The sequence below is a fragment of the Torulaspora globosa genome, chromosome 4 (assembly GCF_014133895.1).
Source record: "Torulaspora globosa chromosome 4, complete sequence".
In the NCBI taxonomy this organism is placed as follows: domain Eukaryota; kingdom Fungi; phylum Ascomycota; class Saccharomycetes; order Saccharomycetales; family Saccharomycetaceae; genus Torulaspora; species Torulaspora globosa.
Genome location: NC_050730.1, coordinates 616195 through 629078, shown reverse-complemented (window position 1 = coordinate 629078; position 12884 = coordinate 616195). Strand labels below are relative to the sequence as shown.

The 12884-nt window shown below is 44.6% G+C and overlaps 5 protein-coding genes across 5 annotated transcripts; 2 read left to right on the top strand and 3 right to left on the bottom strand.

The window, feature by feature from the left end:
• Positions 1–29: 29 nt before the first annotated feature.
• On the bottom strand, positions 30–3077 carry APL3 (Apl3p; the record flags this gene model as incomplete). Its single annotated transcript, XM_037283614.1, has 1 exon — positions 30–3077. One exon carries the CDS (start codon positions 3075–3077, stop codon positions 30–32), a length of 3048 nt encoding a protein of 1015 aa, XP_037139510.1.
• Positions 3078–3407: 330 nt separating this feature from the next.
• RFC5 (replication factor C subunit 5) lies at positions 3408–4475 on the top strand (the record flags this gene model as incomplete). The annotated part of the gene is made up of 1 exon (XM_037283613.1): positions 3408–4475. The coding sequence occupies one exon, from the start codon at positions 3408–3410 to the stop codon at positions 4473–4475; it is 1068 nt and encodes a 355-aa protein (XP_037139509.1).
• Positions 4476–4511: 36 nt separating this feature from the next.
• Positions 4512–5177, bottom strand: MRPL16 (mitochondrial 54S ribosomal protein uL16m; the record flags this gene model as incomplete). Its single annotated transcript, XM_037283612.1, has 1 exon — positions 4512–5177. The coding sequence occupies one exon, from the start codon at positions 5175–5177 to the stop codon at positions 4512–4514; it is 666 nt and encodes a 221-aa protein (XP_037139508.1).
• A 1011-nt stretch (positions 5178–6188) lies between these two features.
• ECM3 (putative ATPase ECM3) lies at positions 6189–7934 on the top strand (the record flags this gene model as incomplete). The annotated part of the gene is made up of 1 exon (XM_037283611.1): positions 6189–7934. One exon carries the CDS (start codon positions 6189–6191, stop codon positions 7932–7934), a length of 1746 nt encoding a protein of 581 aa, XP_037139507.1.
• An 82-nt stretch (positions 7935–8016) lies between these two features.
• CMR2 (Cmr2p) lies at positions 8017–12843 on the bottom strand (the record flags this gene model as incomplete). Its single annotated transcript, XM_037283610.1, has 1 exon — positions 8017–12843. One exon carries the CDS (start codon positions 12841–12843, stop codon positions 8017–8019), a length of 4827 nt encoding a protein of 1608 aa, XP_037139506.1.
• Positions 12844–12884: the final 41 nt, after the last annotated feature.

Sequence of the window (12884 nt, the reverse complement as noted above, 5' to 3'; positions counted from 1 at the left end):
ATGTAGTTACCTATGTACGAATTCGTTAGTCAGATTGTTACGGCACGCTGCACGCATTCCAGTATGTACTTCGCAAGAGGACCTGGCACTGTCGTCTTACAAGTCATATCAATTCCATTGGTATTTTCATCCACCTTGAGCTTCAACAAGGAGCCGAAATTACCGTCGCTCTTTGTATGTACGATTCCAGCGGCAAAGAGGATATTGCCGTAACTCGGTTGATCGATTAATTGGAAGCCCATCCGTTTCAACGTCTGTGTAGCAAATCCTATTGCATTCATAGTGTTAGCGCTGGAAACCGTCATTCTCTTCAACTCAACGTTGGTGATGGTGTGCTCACCGTTACTGCCAAGGGCCTCTCGAAGAGTACGCCATCTTGAAAGAAACTGCGCGAGCGTCATGGCTGATGATGTGGTATTATTGGGATCGGAGCTCAGAGTGGCAGTCAGACCAATCGCTGCCTTTAGAACGACCGAGGATGACAGGCTACCACAACTGAAGTACAATTTTACGATGGGACTGTTATCAATAGAGAACGGCTTCCTTATCAGCACTTCAAAGCTCTGTTCTGAACGTTTATGTGGTTCTATCCGTAAAACAGACGGGGCTTGAACGTTTTGCAGAACATATTCAGGGTTGTCGCCAACTCTAGCAGGTATTATCTCGGTCGAAAAGCCCATAATCTCATGCTCTGCTTGGTTGATGAAAGTAAGAGTGATTTTGATTTGTGCAGGTTGTCTTGAATCAGGTGTACTTATGAGAAACAGGACTTTTAGCATTGAGGAAGAGTACAGAATGCCTCTCTTATGCGACAGCATTCTCGCAAAACCTTCCTCCCAGTTTGATGACATTTGTGCGGCATAATGATCGGACTCATTCTTTATATAGCCACTTATTTCCGTTGAGGTAGTCTGTCTTGAGGGTGGAGGCGGTGGTTTCATTGAGTCAGCCGATCCGCCTTGACCAGCCGTCTCGTACGCAGATGCGTCCATTGTATCAACCAGAGTTGCGGTACCGACAGACAGAGGTAGATTTCCAAGCCTCTTCAATAGAGGATTTGTCTTCGTGTTGAAAGGTGGCATCGGAGAAAACAGAGCGTCGAGCAATTTCGTGTTACCGTTTATCTTTGAAAGCTGGACCAAACTCAGGTACTCATATGACCTCGTCTGCAGTTCAATATCCAGTGAATTTAGCTCCAGCTGGAAGAACTTTATGACCACTGATTCAATTTTTGGATTAAATCGGTATAATTTCACGATGGTAGTCAGAATCATGGCTTTCGTAACATTGGAGACTGCAAAATACTTGTCTGTGAAGAGATTAAAAAGATCCTCTGTCGGAAAATTCACAGCTATCAAGTCAGTATATTCACCTAGCAAGAACGCCCCAGCTTTCACAATAGATTCGCTGGCATTGTTCTTGTAAAGATAATCGATCAATTGTTCGCACGTCAATTTCTGGAGCTGGGGATTATTGACAACTATTTGACATAGCCTCTGCCATATTTCGTCATCATTAAGCGATGCTGTGGATGCCAACGACAAGAGTTTCAATGACACCATGATGAACCAATTAGTGTCAGACGCATACTTCTCAGTCAAAATAGCAATCTTTACCGCTATTTCAGACTTTATTAACGGGTCTATCGAGCGCCTGGGGGAAGATATGAAGTTAAAGAGCTCATCCACAATGGTTTGAACATTATCTGCATCCGTGAATGTATAGAGTAGATCCACAACTTTTCTCACAATGGAGCTGTCACCCTCATGATTTAACAAATGGAATATTAAGTCTAGGTTTTTGTAGCGGACAGTATCGACTGCTGGCTTACCGCTTAATGAACATAGTTTCACAAGCGAGTCCAACGTTAAGTAGCGAGTGTTTATGTCTGCCGATGACAATAAAGAGCACAAAGCCGTAACGGAATTACTTATAGCCTCATCAGATGGATCTAACTTTGAAGCAAAGTTGATCAGCGAAAATAAGACTGTATTGAGCACCAATCGTTCCATGGAGTCGTTACATTGTCTGGTCCCAAGCTCTATAGCTCTCGTAACACATACTCTAAGCCTTCCTAATGTTTCATGATCAATGTTACTGGTATGAAGAAACTGCGACGAGCTGTCTCTTGCCTCTGTCGGCGAGACTAAAAGTATGTTCAGCAATGAAACGATACGGATAATTAGCCAAGGGTTTGGTACATTCGCAAATTTGAATTCTTCTGGAAAGCCGCTGTCTCGCTCCTTTGTTCCCAGGACAACGCAATTGTAAAGAATTTGACTTAGCTGCGGAAGCAGCCTTATACAGCAAGTGGGATTGATGTTTCTCGTAATAAACTCAACAAGCGGAAGCACAGCCAGCATCATCCTGTAATTATTTGTATCGTCCAGAAGACTTAATATTCGTTGGATCCATGATTGCATACGCTGCTGATCATCGGTCAAAATACCTTCGTTGACCTTGAGCAGAGTCAAAAATGCAAGAGCTGATTTTTTCTTCAAGTTCTGTGAGGAGGTAGGAGATCTCAATATCTGGAATACTTGCAGCGAGACCTCATCATTGAAGGCGAGCCTCTCATCCAGCTTCCCAACGATCCCAATAAAATTTAGCGCTAATGCAACAAAATTGTCATCATTAGAGGCCAAATCCCTCATAACAAAGTGCGTAACCTTCTCTCTTACGCGAGAGACAACAACTGGATGCTCATAGAGCAGCTCCAGAACCATATACGCCATAAACTTCTCTGAGTAAACGTTAGATTGCACCAGTTCCACCATTTGGTCTAATCCAAATAATATATCATTCAATTTTTTGGTGTTCGACGTGATGTAAATATAGGCAAGCTTGGCAACGTATTTCTTGCGCTGATACCCGCCAACTTTATCATGACCACCGCCAACTTTTCTGCTCGTCGATTCAAAGTTCTGCTTGATTTTGATGATTTCACTTTGGATCCTTTTCTCATGCTCCTGGGAGTGTTGAGATGATCTCAGGTCTGCAATGAAGGCCTGTAAACCCTTGATGGAGTTGCCATTGCTCGCGGTGCTGCTATTCAAAACGGTTCGTCTGCGTTCCATGTTCTACTACCAGACTCAGACTACTTCATTCAAACAAGGCCCAATCTCAAACGTAGGACAATTTCCAGCAGCTCTCCTATTCGATTCGCACAAATACTAATCCTCAAGGGACTTTAAGATTCGATAAGCCCACTGGTGCTTCGATTGAACCTTCCTCACGTTTATCAAGCCCTCAGTTAGGCTTTTGAGACTTTCCCGGCTCTCGAAGAGATGTAACACTTTCCCAGCTTATATTGAGCTTAAAAGTAGAGAAGACGCGATCCTCATCACTAACAAGACGTTTGAGAAGTTAAAAGGTGAGAGGAACAGTCTATAAACTACCTATTTCCAATGTCTTTGTGGGTTGACAAATATCGTCCAAAGACTTTGCAAGGTTTATCCCATAACGATGGCTTGACCGAGTTGCTCAAATCGTTATCACATCAACCTCGCGATCTACCACATCTTCTGTTCTATGGTCCCAATGGTAGTGGTAAGAAGACTCGGTGTATGTCACTGCTAGAATCGATCTTTGGGTCTGGGGTGTACAAGATGAAGATCGACGTGAGACAGTTTGTTACACCATCGAACCGGAAACTGGACCTGAACGTGGTGAGTTCAGCCTACCACTTGGAGATTACGCCAAGTGATATGGGGATCAATGACAGAATTGTGATCCAGGAGCTCTTGAAGGAGGTGGCTCAGATGGAACAGGTCGACTTTCAAGACTCCAAGGAGGGGCTTTCTCACAGGTACAAGTGTGTTGTCATCAACGAGGCCGACTCGCTGACCAGAGATGCCCAATCTGCGTTGAGACGTACAATGGAAAAGTACTCGAGAAATATTCGACTAATCATGGTTTGTGACTCGATGTCATCGATAATCTCGCCCATCAGGTCGCGGTGCCTCATGGTACGGTGTCCGGCAGCAACTAACGAAGAAGTCGTCAAGATCTTAGAAAAGGTCGCCGCCGAAGAGAATGTTAAGCTGGAGTCTCCAAAAGTACTAGAAAATATAGCGGTAGCATCGAATGGCAACTTGAGAACGGCGCTTCTCATGCTAGAATCGATGGCGCTGAACAATGAGATGCAGTTGAAGGTAAGCACACCGATCATCAGACCCGACTGGGCGAGCGTTATCCTGAAGATGGCGAATAAGATACAGAAAGAGAGGACGGTGGGCTGTCTCGTGGAATGTCGAGCCATCTTGTACGATCTGCTCGCGCACTGCATATCTGCGAGGATTATCTTGCAGGAGCTTACCTTCGCGCTGATGAAGAACCATAACAGCGACAAGGCAAAAGTAGGCATCCTCGAGGCTTCAAGCATTTTCGATGAAAGGCTTTCCCTGGGAAGCAAGGCTATCTACCATCTAGAGGGTTTTGTAGCGAAGGCGATGTGCGTCATCGACGGCCAGTGATATGTACCTTTATTTACAAGTGTCTCGACCTCTACACTAACGTCCTCGGAACATTCTATACTGTGGCTCCTTGGATTTCTGCAGGTTCAAGTAAGCCTTTGTGGGTTTCTTCTTCAACTCTTCGATATAGTTAACCTTTGGGTCGTGCTTCGGGTCTTTGAACCCGTGTAACCCAACTCTTACAAGTGAATCGGCCGACACAAACTCATAAACACCTGGCAGCTTACTACCGGCTTTTCTGAAAGCTTCACGAGCCACTTTTTCGTGCAAATTATCACCGCTCATTTCGAAGATAATCTTACCGGTGGGGACACGCACCATCCAGTGGTCAAAAGCACCTTTACCCTTACCCATTCTTGTTTCATTACCCTTGATACAGACTGCAATGTTCGTACAGAGTCTCCTGTAGAGCTTACCGTTGTTCAACGGCCTTACGTACCTCATCAATGCGTTATCCGCCTCCTTCAGTTGCTGTGCAGTCAGCCTCGTGCCTTCCGTCTTCAAACGTAGACCATACGTACCGAATTGAAGGGAAGAACCCTTTATCGATCCACCGGTACGGACGGGCACTCTTCCCTTTTGCTTCTTCTGTATCTCTTTGAATCTCGGTGCGTACTCATGCTTGAAACGTGCAAAATACCCAAACGGCTGCTGAAAGAGCCCAGATTTGGCAACACCCTGGAGTCCGAAGCTCGCAAGCATACCGGAGAATCTTAACAGCGCGAATTGGCAACAATCGATCCTCCTATGAAGGCCTCTCAGTTAGCAACTGCCATAGATGGGCTTTTCTAATATAATGTGTTGAAAATCCTTACGTATAAAGCGATACTCTTAAGAAGTTAAAAGGGCCTTCTAATGATTCGTTCCACTTTTAGCGCCACTTGCAAGAAAACAGGAGCTTTCTAAGCTCTTCATGATGACTGGCTGATTGCGCTATGAGTGTGTTACGTGGGTTGTGAACTGGTACAGTCAAGTAGCGTAACGCTGCTGGTGGTAGCGGGATTAGGTGATGACTTCAACTTAAGTCGCAAAGAATGAGACCGGCATTATCGATAGGCGTACTGCGGAGACCATGCTTCGTATTGTTTGATAGACTTCTGGACCCCCCGGCACGGTCGAGAAGGATGTCCAAAATTAGCCGCCGTCGACCGAGATCAGGTGAATTCCACCGATGTCAATACAAGCGCGCTGGACGTGCCGTTGAGTAGGGGCCAGCAGGGTCCTGCTGTTTCTGTCATTGACCCTTTGTCTTCGAACTTTCACCACAGATCACGCTCCTCTGCAGGCACAACATCTTTATCGGCCTGCCAATCAGCAATTGGCTACAGGTCCCGACGCTGTCCCCCACGAGCAAGACTCCAGAAAACCAGGAGAATCGTTGCGGACTCAGCGTATTTCTGGTGATCGTCCACGCTGAATCAACTAGAATAGAACGATCCGGGACGAACACCGCTACGTCAAGCACCAAGGCTCAACGAATGAAGAATGTTGAAGGCAGGAGTGGCTAGCAACGGTCACGTGACATCCCACGTATTGCCCACGTCGAGCAACTGCTATGCACAGATAAGCGTAACGATGATGATCAATCGAATGCAAAGTAACATGATCATCGTCTAGCCTTCCATATAATTGACGAACTTGACGTAACGAAAGGAATCGAGTGTCACTGTCCTTATTCAGAGGGAAGCAACTGAACAGGTGGGAAGCACAAAGATGAGCGTCCCTTTGGGACCAATTATATGGGCATCCTTTAAGCCTATTATCAAGATTTATTTGATTATCGGTACCGGATTCATGTTGGCAAGGATGGGTATTCTCAGCGTTGAAGCCACTAGATCGATTTCCGACTTAGTGCTGACAGTTCTCCTTCCGTGCTTGTCTTTTAATAAGATTGTAGCCAACATAGAAGGTAAGGATATCAAGACTGTCGGCATCATATGTCTATCGTCAGTGCTCATTTTTGCGACAGGGTTTTTCTTTGCGTACGTTGTAAGGAGGACGATGCCCGTTCCAAGACAATGGTACGGTGGTATCTTGGCTGGTGGTATGTTTCCAAACATCAGCGATTTACCCATTGCGTACCTGCAAACGATGGATCAAGGTTTCTTATTCACCGAGGAGGAGGGTGAGAAGGGTGTGGCCTGTGTCATCATTTTTCTGGCCATGTTTCTGATATGTGTATTTAATCTCGGGGGCTTCAGACTGATAGAAAGCGATTTTCATTATAAAGATGAGGAAAGTGCCGTCCGTAATATGGAGGATGACTTGGAGCCTAGCGAACAGGCTCTTTCGACTGAGACCAGCAGCGACATCGGCCCGAAGGAGACGATGGCCAGGCCGGAGAAGGCAGTGACGAGAAATTCAGGGAGCAATTCAGAGGATAATTCCGATCCATCGCTGCCTGCTTCCGTATTGGATGAACGCAGTTCTTCTAGAGCTTCCTCAAATGCTCAAACTGGACAGGATACTGCTCAGACGTGGAACTATCCTGATACTCGCATGTCGAGGAATCAACCTATTGCATACACGGAAGAGAACCAATTAAGTCATCGTCTTTCAAGAAGTTCTTCAGTTGCCACGACTATTCGTTCCATTGATCTTCGTGACGGACCCCCACAAAATATCAATAATTTGATCCGGGAGTATTCGAACGTCGATCAATACGGCCATCCAAGAAGAAGCTCGTTAACCACAAATATGGATGGTACACCGCTCAGGCATTTGTCAAACGGACCAGCATCTGCTGAAGAAAATCGAAACTCGACCTTGACTAAAATCTTGACTTCTGATGCGACTGTTAGCAAGCACGACATCGAGACATCGGGTAGCTCACTTCCAAAGTGGTTAAAAAAAATACCGTTGACTTCGTTTGTCATCTTTTTCCTGAAGAACTGCTTGAGACCTTGTTCGATGGCGGTTATTTTGGCTTTAATTATTGCATTTATTCCCTGGGTGAAAGCACTTTTCGTGACCACAGAGAACACGCCAAAAATAAATCAGGCCCCTGATAATGCTCCGCCGTTGAGTTTCCTGATGGATTTCACTGGGTATTTGGGAGCCGCTTCTGTTCCATTTGGTTTATTATTATTGGGAGCGACTTTGGGTCGATTGAAGATAGGAAAGCTTTATCCGGGATTTTGGAGGTCAGCAGTAGTTTTAGTCATTTTGAGGATGTGCGTGATGCCAATATTTGGAGTTTTGTGGTGTGACCGGTTAGTTAAAGCTGGGTGGGTTAATTGGGAAGATGACAAAATGCTCCTCTTCGTCATTGCCATCGATTGGGGGCTACCAACTATGACAACGCTCATCTACTTTACTGCCAGTTACACACCTCCTGATGCTGAAGACACTACTCAAATTGAATGCACTTCGTTTTTTCTTATGATCCAATACCCAGTAATGGCTATCAGTTTGCCTTTCTTAGTGAGTTATTTCCTGAAAGTGCAAATGAAAGTCTGAGTTACTGGAGCATTCATTAGAAATTAGCGTCCTGACAATTTTATAGAGCTTATTCGCATATTTACCGCATTCTTTAATATTATTAAGATCCACGTTCGAATTCGGATAGCAAGTATATGGATATGTTCTCACCAAAATTAATTCCATACTGCTCTTCGATGTCCAGGGACTGATCGAACCACTTGCCCATCATCGTAGCCCTGCGAGTCGACCAGTCCGTGGGCGTGGAGCTTTCAGGTCTCAGAAATGCGCATAGATCAAGAATGATTCCATGAACTCTTAAAAGCTCAGAGACAACAAGGGCCGTTAAGGTGGCATAACTGTATCGGGGATTCATGCATTTGATGAGACACACAAGCAGACCACCTGCCTTCGAAATAATGCATTTTTCGATCCATTTATGAGCATTTACGACTGTCCTCTCCAAATCGTCAACAAAATGCGTCAGTCCGAGAATCTCTATCGTTTCATTGATCCTTCCCAAAACAAACAGCAGATTTAGCTCCTGCTCAGCGTTGGAAGAATCTTTGCATCGTATTTTCTTGATGAACCCAAAATCTCCTGTTCTCAGATATGTGAGTCCGTTATCTGGCTCACTTTGCAGCTTGCTTTTGAACTGCTCGGTAATAAAGGGATCTTTCGTCAGTGCGTTTTTCGAATTAGTGCCAATAGCATCATTACATATTGAGTAGCTGAAGGCATTGCCTTCAGAGCAACACCAGATTTCTCCGTACTCACCGTCGTAGCAAGGAAGTTGTGTTTCAGGATTGACGATTGCGACGTTGGTGCAAACCGGAACAATGCCTGAATCCTGAACACGAATGGCACCATGAAAACTAGTATTCGACGACCCAATCGTTTTAATAAGCCCCTCTCTAAGGGCTACAGGATCCAAATATAAATTCACAGGCGGCCGCTCTAGGTATGATCGCAATGAGATGTGCGGGTTGAAGTGATTCTGATAAACATAACTGATCTGTGTTAAGTTAAGCATGATGGCTGGATTTCTTCTGATCAGACTTTCAACCTCCAGAGTTTGAGGTCGACCAGAAAACGGTACCATAATGTTCTGAACATTTTTGAAGACATCACGTCGCAAGATGGAAGATGGATTCTTTTTAGCAACTTTCGTGGGAATCTTATTTCCCACTATGAGGTTTGCCTTTTCGACTAACAGCTTTAATGTTTGCAAATTGAGATAAAGATCTTTAACATTAGAATTTTGCAATGGGAGAAGAAAGGACCTGGGATCGCATAAAACATCTGACAAGCTGAACAATCTTGTGGCACAGCCGCTGTAAATGCCTAGCATACAACTTATGATAAAACCCATACCATGGGTATGTCCAGATATTGAGTAGATTGGAGAATTGTCCGACAGCTGTAACGTCTCTTTCAGAATTTTACAAGAGTTCAGCAATGTAGAATGCGTCATATTAACGTGAATGTTGCTGTCAGTGTCATTCTCTTCATCAATCCATAATACGCATGGTATCTTGCTGGGATCAGTCCCAGGTTTTGTCGCATACTTCTCTTTCAATAAATTAGAAAACATTTTGATTGTTAGCCCCGACTTCTTCTTGACCTTCGAGAAACAAGAGGTTTTAGGAAAAAAATGCTTGTACTTTTTCAGCTCTTTCGCGATCGCAGAGCTGTTTTCAAGTAGGTTGTTTGCTTTTGCATCAGTAAATATTCGTTTGACACCATAGGCCTTTACGATGTTTGCAAACTTCCTGACGCTGCTCTCTGGATTGTTCTCGTCTGGAGAATTGTGTGGTATAATGATGAATTTACAGTAGAAGCAAGCTAATACCATTGCAACATACTCAACCGAATTCTCGCTTATTATTACAACCCTATCTCCGGCTTTGAGGGGCGTCTTTGATGCAACAATCTTCTTTAGAAATGAAGCGACAATTGCTTCGAAGGAGGACCACGTCGTTTTTCTATGATAATTGTTTTCGTTATTTGAGCTAGTGGAATCACTACCATCGCTGAAGGATAGATCGTTACCACTTATTTCAATCCTAAGTTCTAATATCTGAGTGATGCTATCGAAATCGGTTAATATCTTACCTGTTCGTTTATCAACAGATTTTTCTCTATAGTCAATTCGAGAGACTTGTAATCCTTCTTCCATTGTAGAAGGATTTGTATCTCTGGACTGCTCTGCCAGTACTGATCTTCTGAACTTGGAGAGATGTTCAGAAAATATACTCTCGTTGTAGTACGATGAATGCGGCAAAAAATCCAGCACGATATTATCAACCTGGAATTTGACAAACTTTGCCTCTAGCTCACCATTGAAGAAGTTCTTCTCCACAGTACTATTGGCCAGCTCTAGTGAACAATATCTTCGAGGCAAAGAATTTGGAGGCACCACCATAATGCAAAAAGGCTGAATACGATGAAATATCCACAGAATTCGATAGATTTGTTCCGAAAGATCATTCATCTTTCTCTGGAAAGATTCCTTATGTCGCTCAGCTATGCTTGAAGAGTGAGACTCTTGAACGGCCGGCACCTTAGCCAACATGCTTTCAACAACCACAACAAGAAAATGCTCCGCTTTGTTGTGGTTAAGTTCAAAGGCGGACACTTCTAAAACTGAGTTCACCGTCCGAACCACGGTTTCCGTAACTTGTTGAAGATAATACGTCTGCACCACACGCTTCGGAGAATCAGTACCTCGGCTTTGCTCGCTGTCCGAAGTACCCGAGGGCTTCACTCGGCTGATATCAGAGGTGTGAGCCCAATTGGGCAATCTGACTAGTTGATTCTGAAGGAACATATCCTCGATCATGGACAGAACATATATTTTACCATTGTGAATGAAACCCATTAACTTGGTTCTGAGGAAGTGTGTTGAAGATGGGCATATGCTCATAATTGTATTTAACCTCTCTCTTGCAGCCATTGATGTGTCTTGTTGAGATAACAATTCCATCATTTTTGTGTAATTGAGTTTAGCCTTGAATACAAATTCATTAACTCGGTCCATCTGATAAAATTCGTCAGCGAGACTGTCTGAGTGGGCCCATATTTCGCCAACCGTCAAGTCGGGAACCAGCGTATTGTCATCCGGATTGACAACGCAAACCGTTGAATCCGGAATGGGGAATCCGAAAGATGCCAAACGAAGGTAGTCTTTGAACGAGCTTGAAGAATTCATCATTGCGGTAAGGCTAGGTTCTATTATATTGCCTCTCAACTTTTCTTTGTTTACAAATAGCTCATCATGTAGTCTTAGTTTTGTGTTGTGAATCTGGAAGTTATCCAACTTCCCCAGTTGATCTCTCAGTGACAGAACTACACCTCCAAAATCTACCAAAGTCAGCACTGGTGAGTAACAAACCGATGCGTCAAGGCAACCCAAATTCTTCAACCATTTATGTACGATCATGTCTGATACCTCGGTGTCTATGGTAGTACACGACGTAAAGCAGCATTTAATGCAGCTAAAATCTATCCGATGTTTTTTTGAGATTGCTGACTGTGGATCGTCCAAGTAATTGATGACAACCTGCTTCAGTTGCAGCTGATCATTGAGCAGTATGTCTGCTTTGTACCGATCAATAATGTTCTCATAGACGCCAGGAGTATTAAGCAGTCTAGGATCGATAGAGATGAGCAAGTTACCGGTGAAGATGTTGAAAAGAGTTCCCAAGACCAAACCAGCGGACCTGGTTGGGTCCAGACTGTTCAAAATAATGAATCTTGAAAGGTTTTCCTTCTTGCTGAAGGGCCGCATTATGCCACTTTTCTTCCAATGCGGCATAGCACGGGAGCTGGCAATCTTGGCCAAAGTTCTAAACTGGTTACAAAGAACTCTGTGTTTCATCAGCACCCCTGACAACCTACCCAGTGGTGTCCTAGTGAATTCGATGTATGCGACGTCGGGCACTTCATATTGTGGCGGTGAAGATTTGGCTTTTGAGTAAGCGCCAAGGTCATCCGTCTTGATAAAGTTGACTTTTGAGAAAAACTCACTTTTGATCACCTTGACTTTCGAATGGTTAGAGGATGAGTGTAGATTCTCTATTTGGTTGAAGCAATCATTAGAGATGAGCAGATGCTTCCCATTCGTCGCCTTTATGATCTCCACAATCTCGCCAAGCGAGTAAGTCTCAAATGAGACGGGAACCGCCACGATACCGGCTACAAAGCATCCCAGCAGTGCAACAGTGAACTCGATGATATCATGTCCGTTATACCACAGCAGCACTTTGTCCATTTTCTTCAGGTGCTCTTTATGCAAGACGTGCGCGATCTTCTCTGCTCTAAGATAGAGTCTGTCCCAGGATATCAGACTCTCCTTTCCTTTAATGCTCACACTCACAATAGCAGTTTCTGCATTGTAATGCTCATATCTCCCACGTAGTATCGACCTCCACGAGTCGAACGTTTCCGCGCTTTTCTCTCGCGGCAGCAGCGGTATCATTGGGTTATAAGAGTCTCCCGACACTTCGTCCGACCGTATGGACAGTTGGACCGAAGACGCTCGACCCTTCAACTGACTGCCTGAATGACCGGACAAGGAATTCCCCGTGGTCACACGGTAAAGCGACTGGCGGTGACGCCGCTGCGACGAGCTCACAGTTCCCAAGTCAGTTGCAGGACTTTGACAGGCGGATGAAACTATCGAGCCATTATCAGGCTCGCAACCCGGCGACTGGTATGCGTTAGACGCCCGATTCTGTTTTTTTCCACGAATCTCCTTATGCTGACCCGCCGACTTCACCGGAGTCAACGGGCTCTTGTCGCCATTGGCGTACTGATCCAGCAGAGCTTCCCTCTTCGTTTCGTACCCTTTCAACGTCAAATGCTCATCTGTATAGTCTCTGACCAGATCCCTCAACTGGTTTTGTAAAAATATCGGTAAATTAACGGGAACAGAAAGGTCTGGCATTCAAGCAACTTTCAGCCACTGCACTCATCGAATTCGCTCCT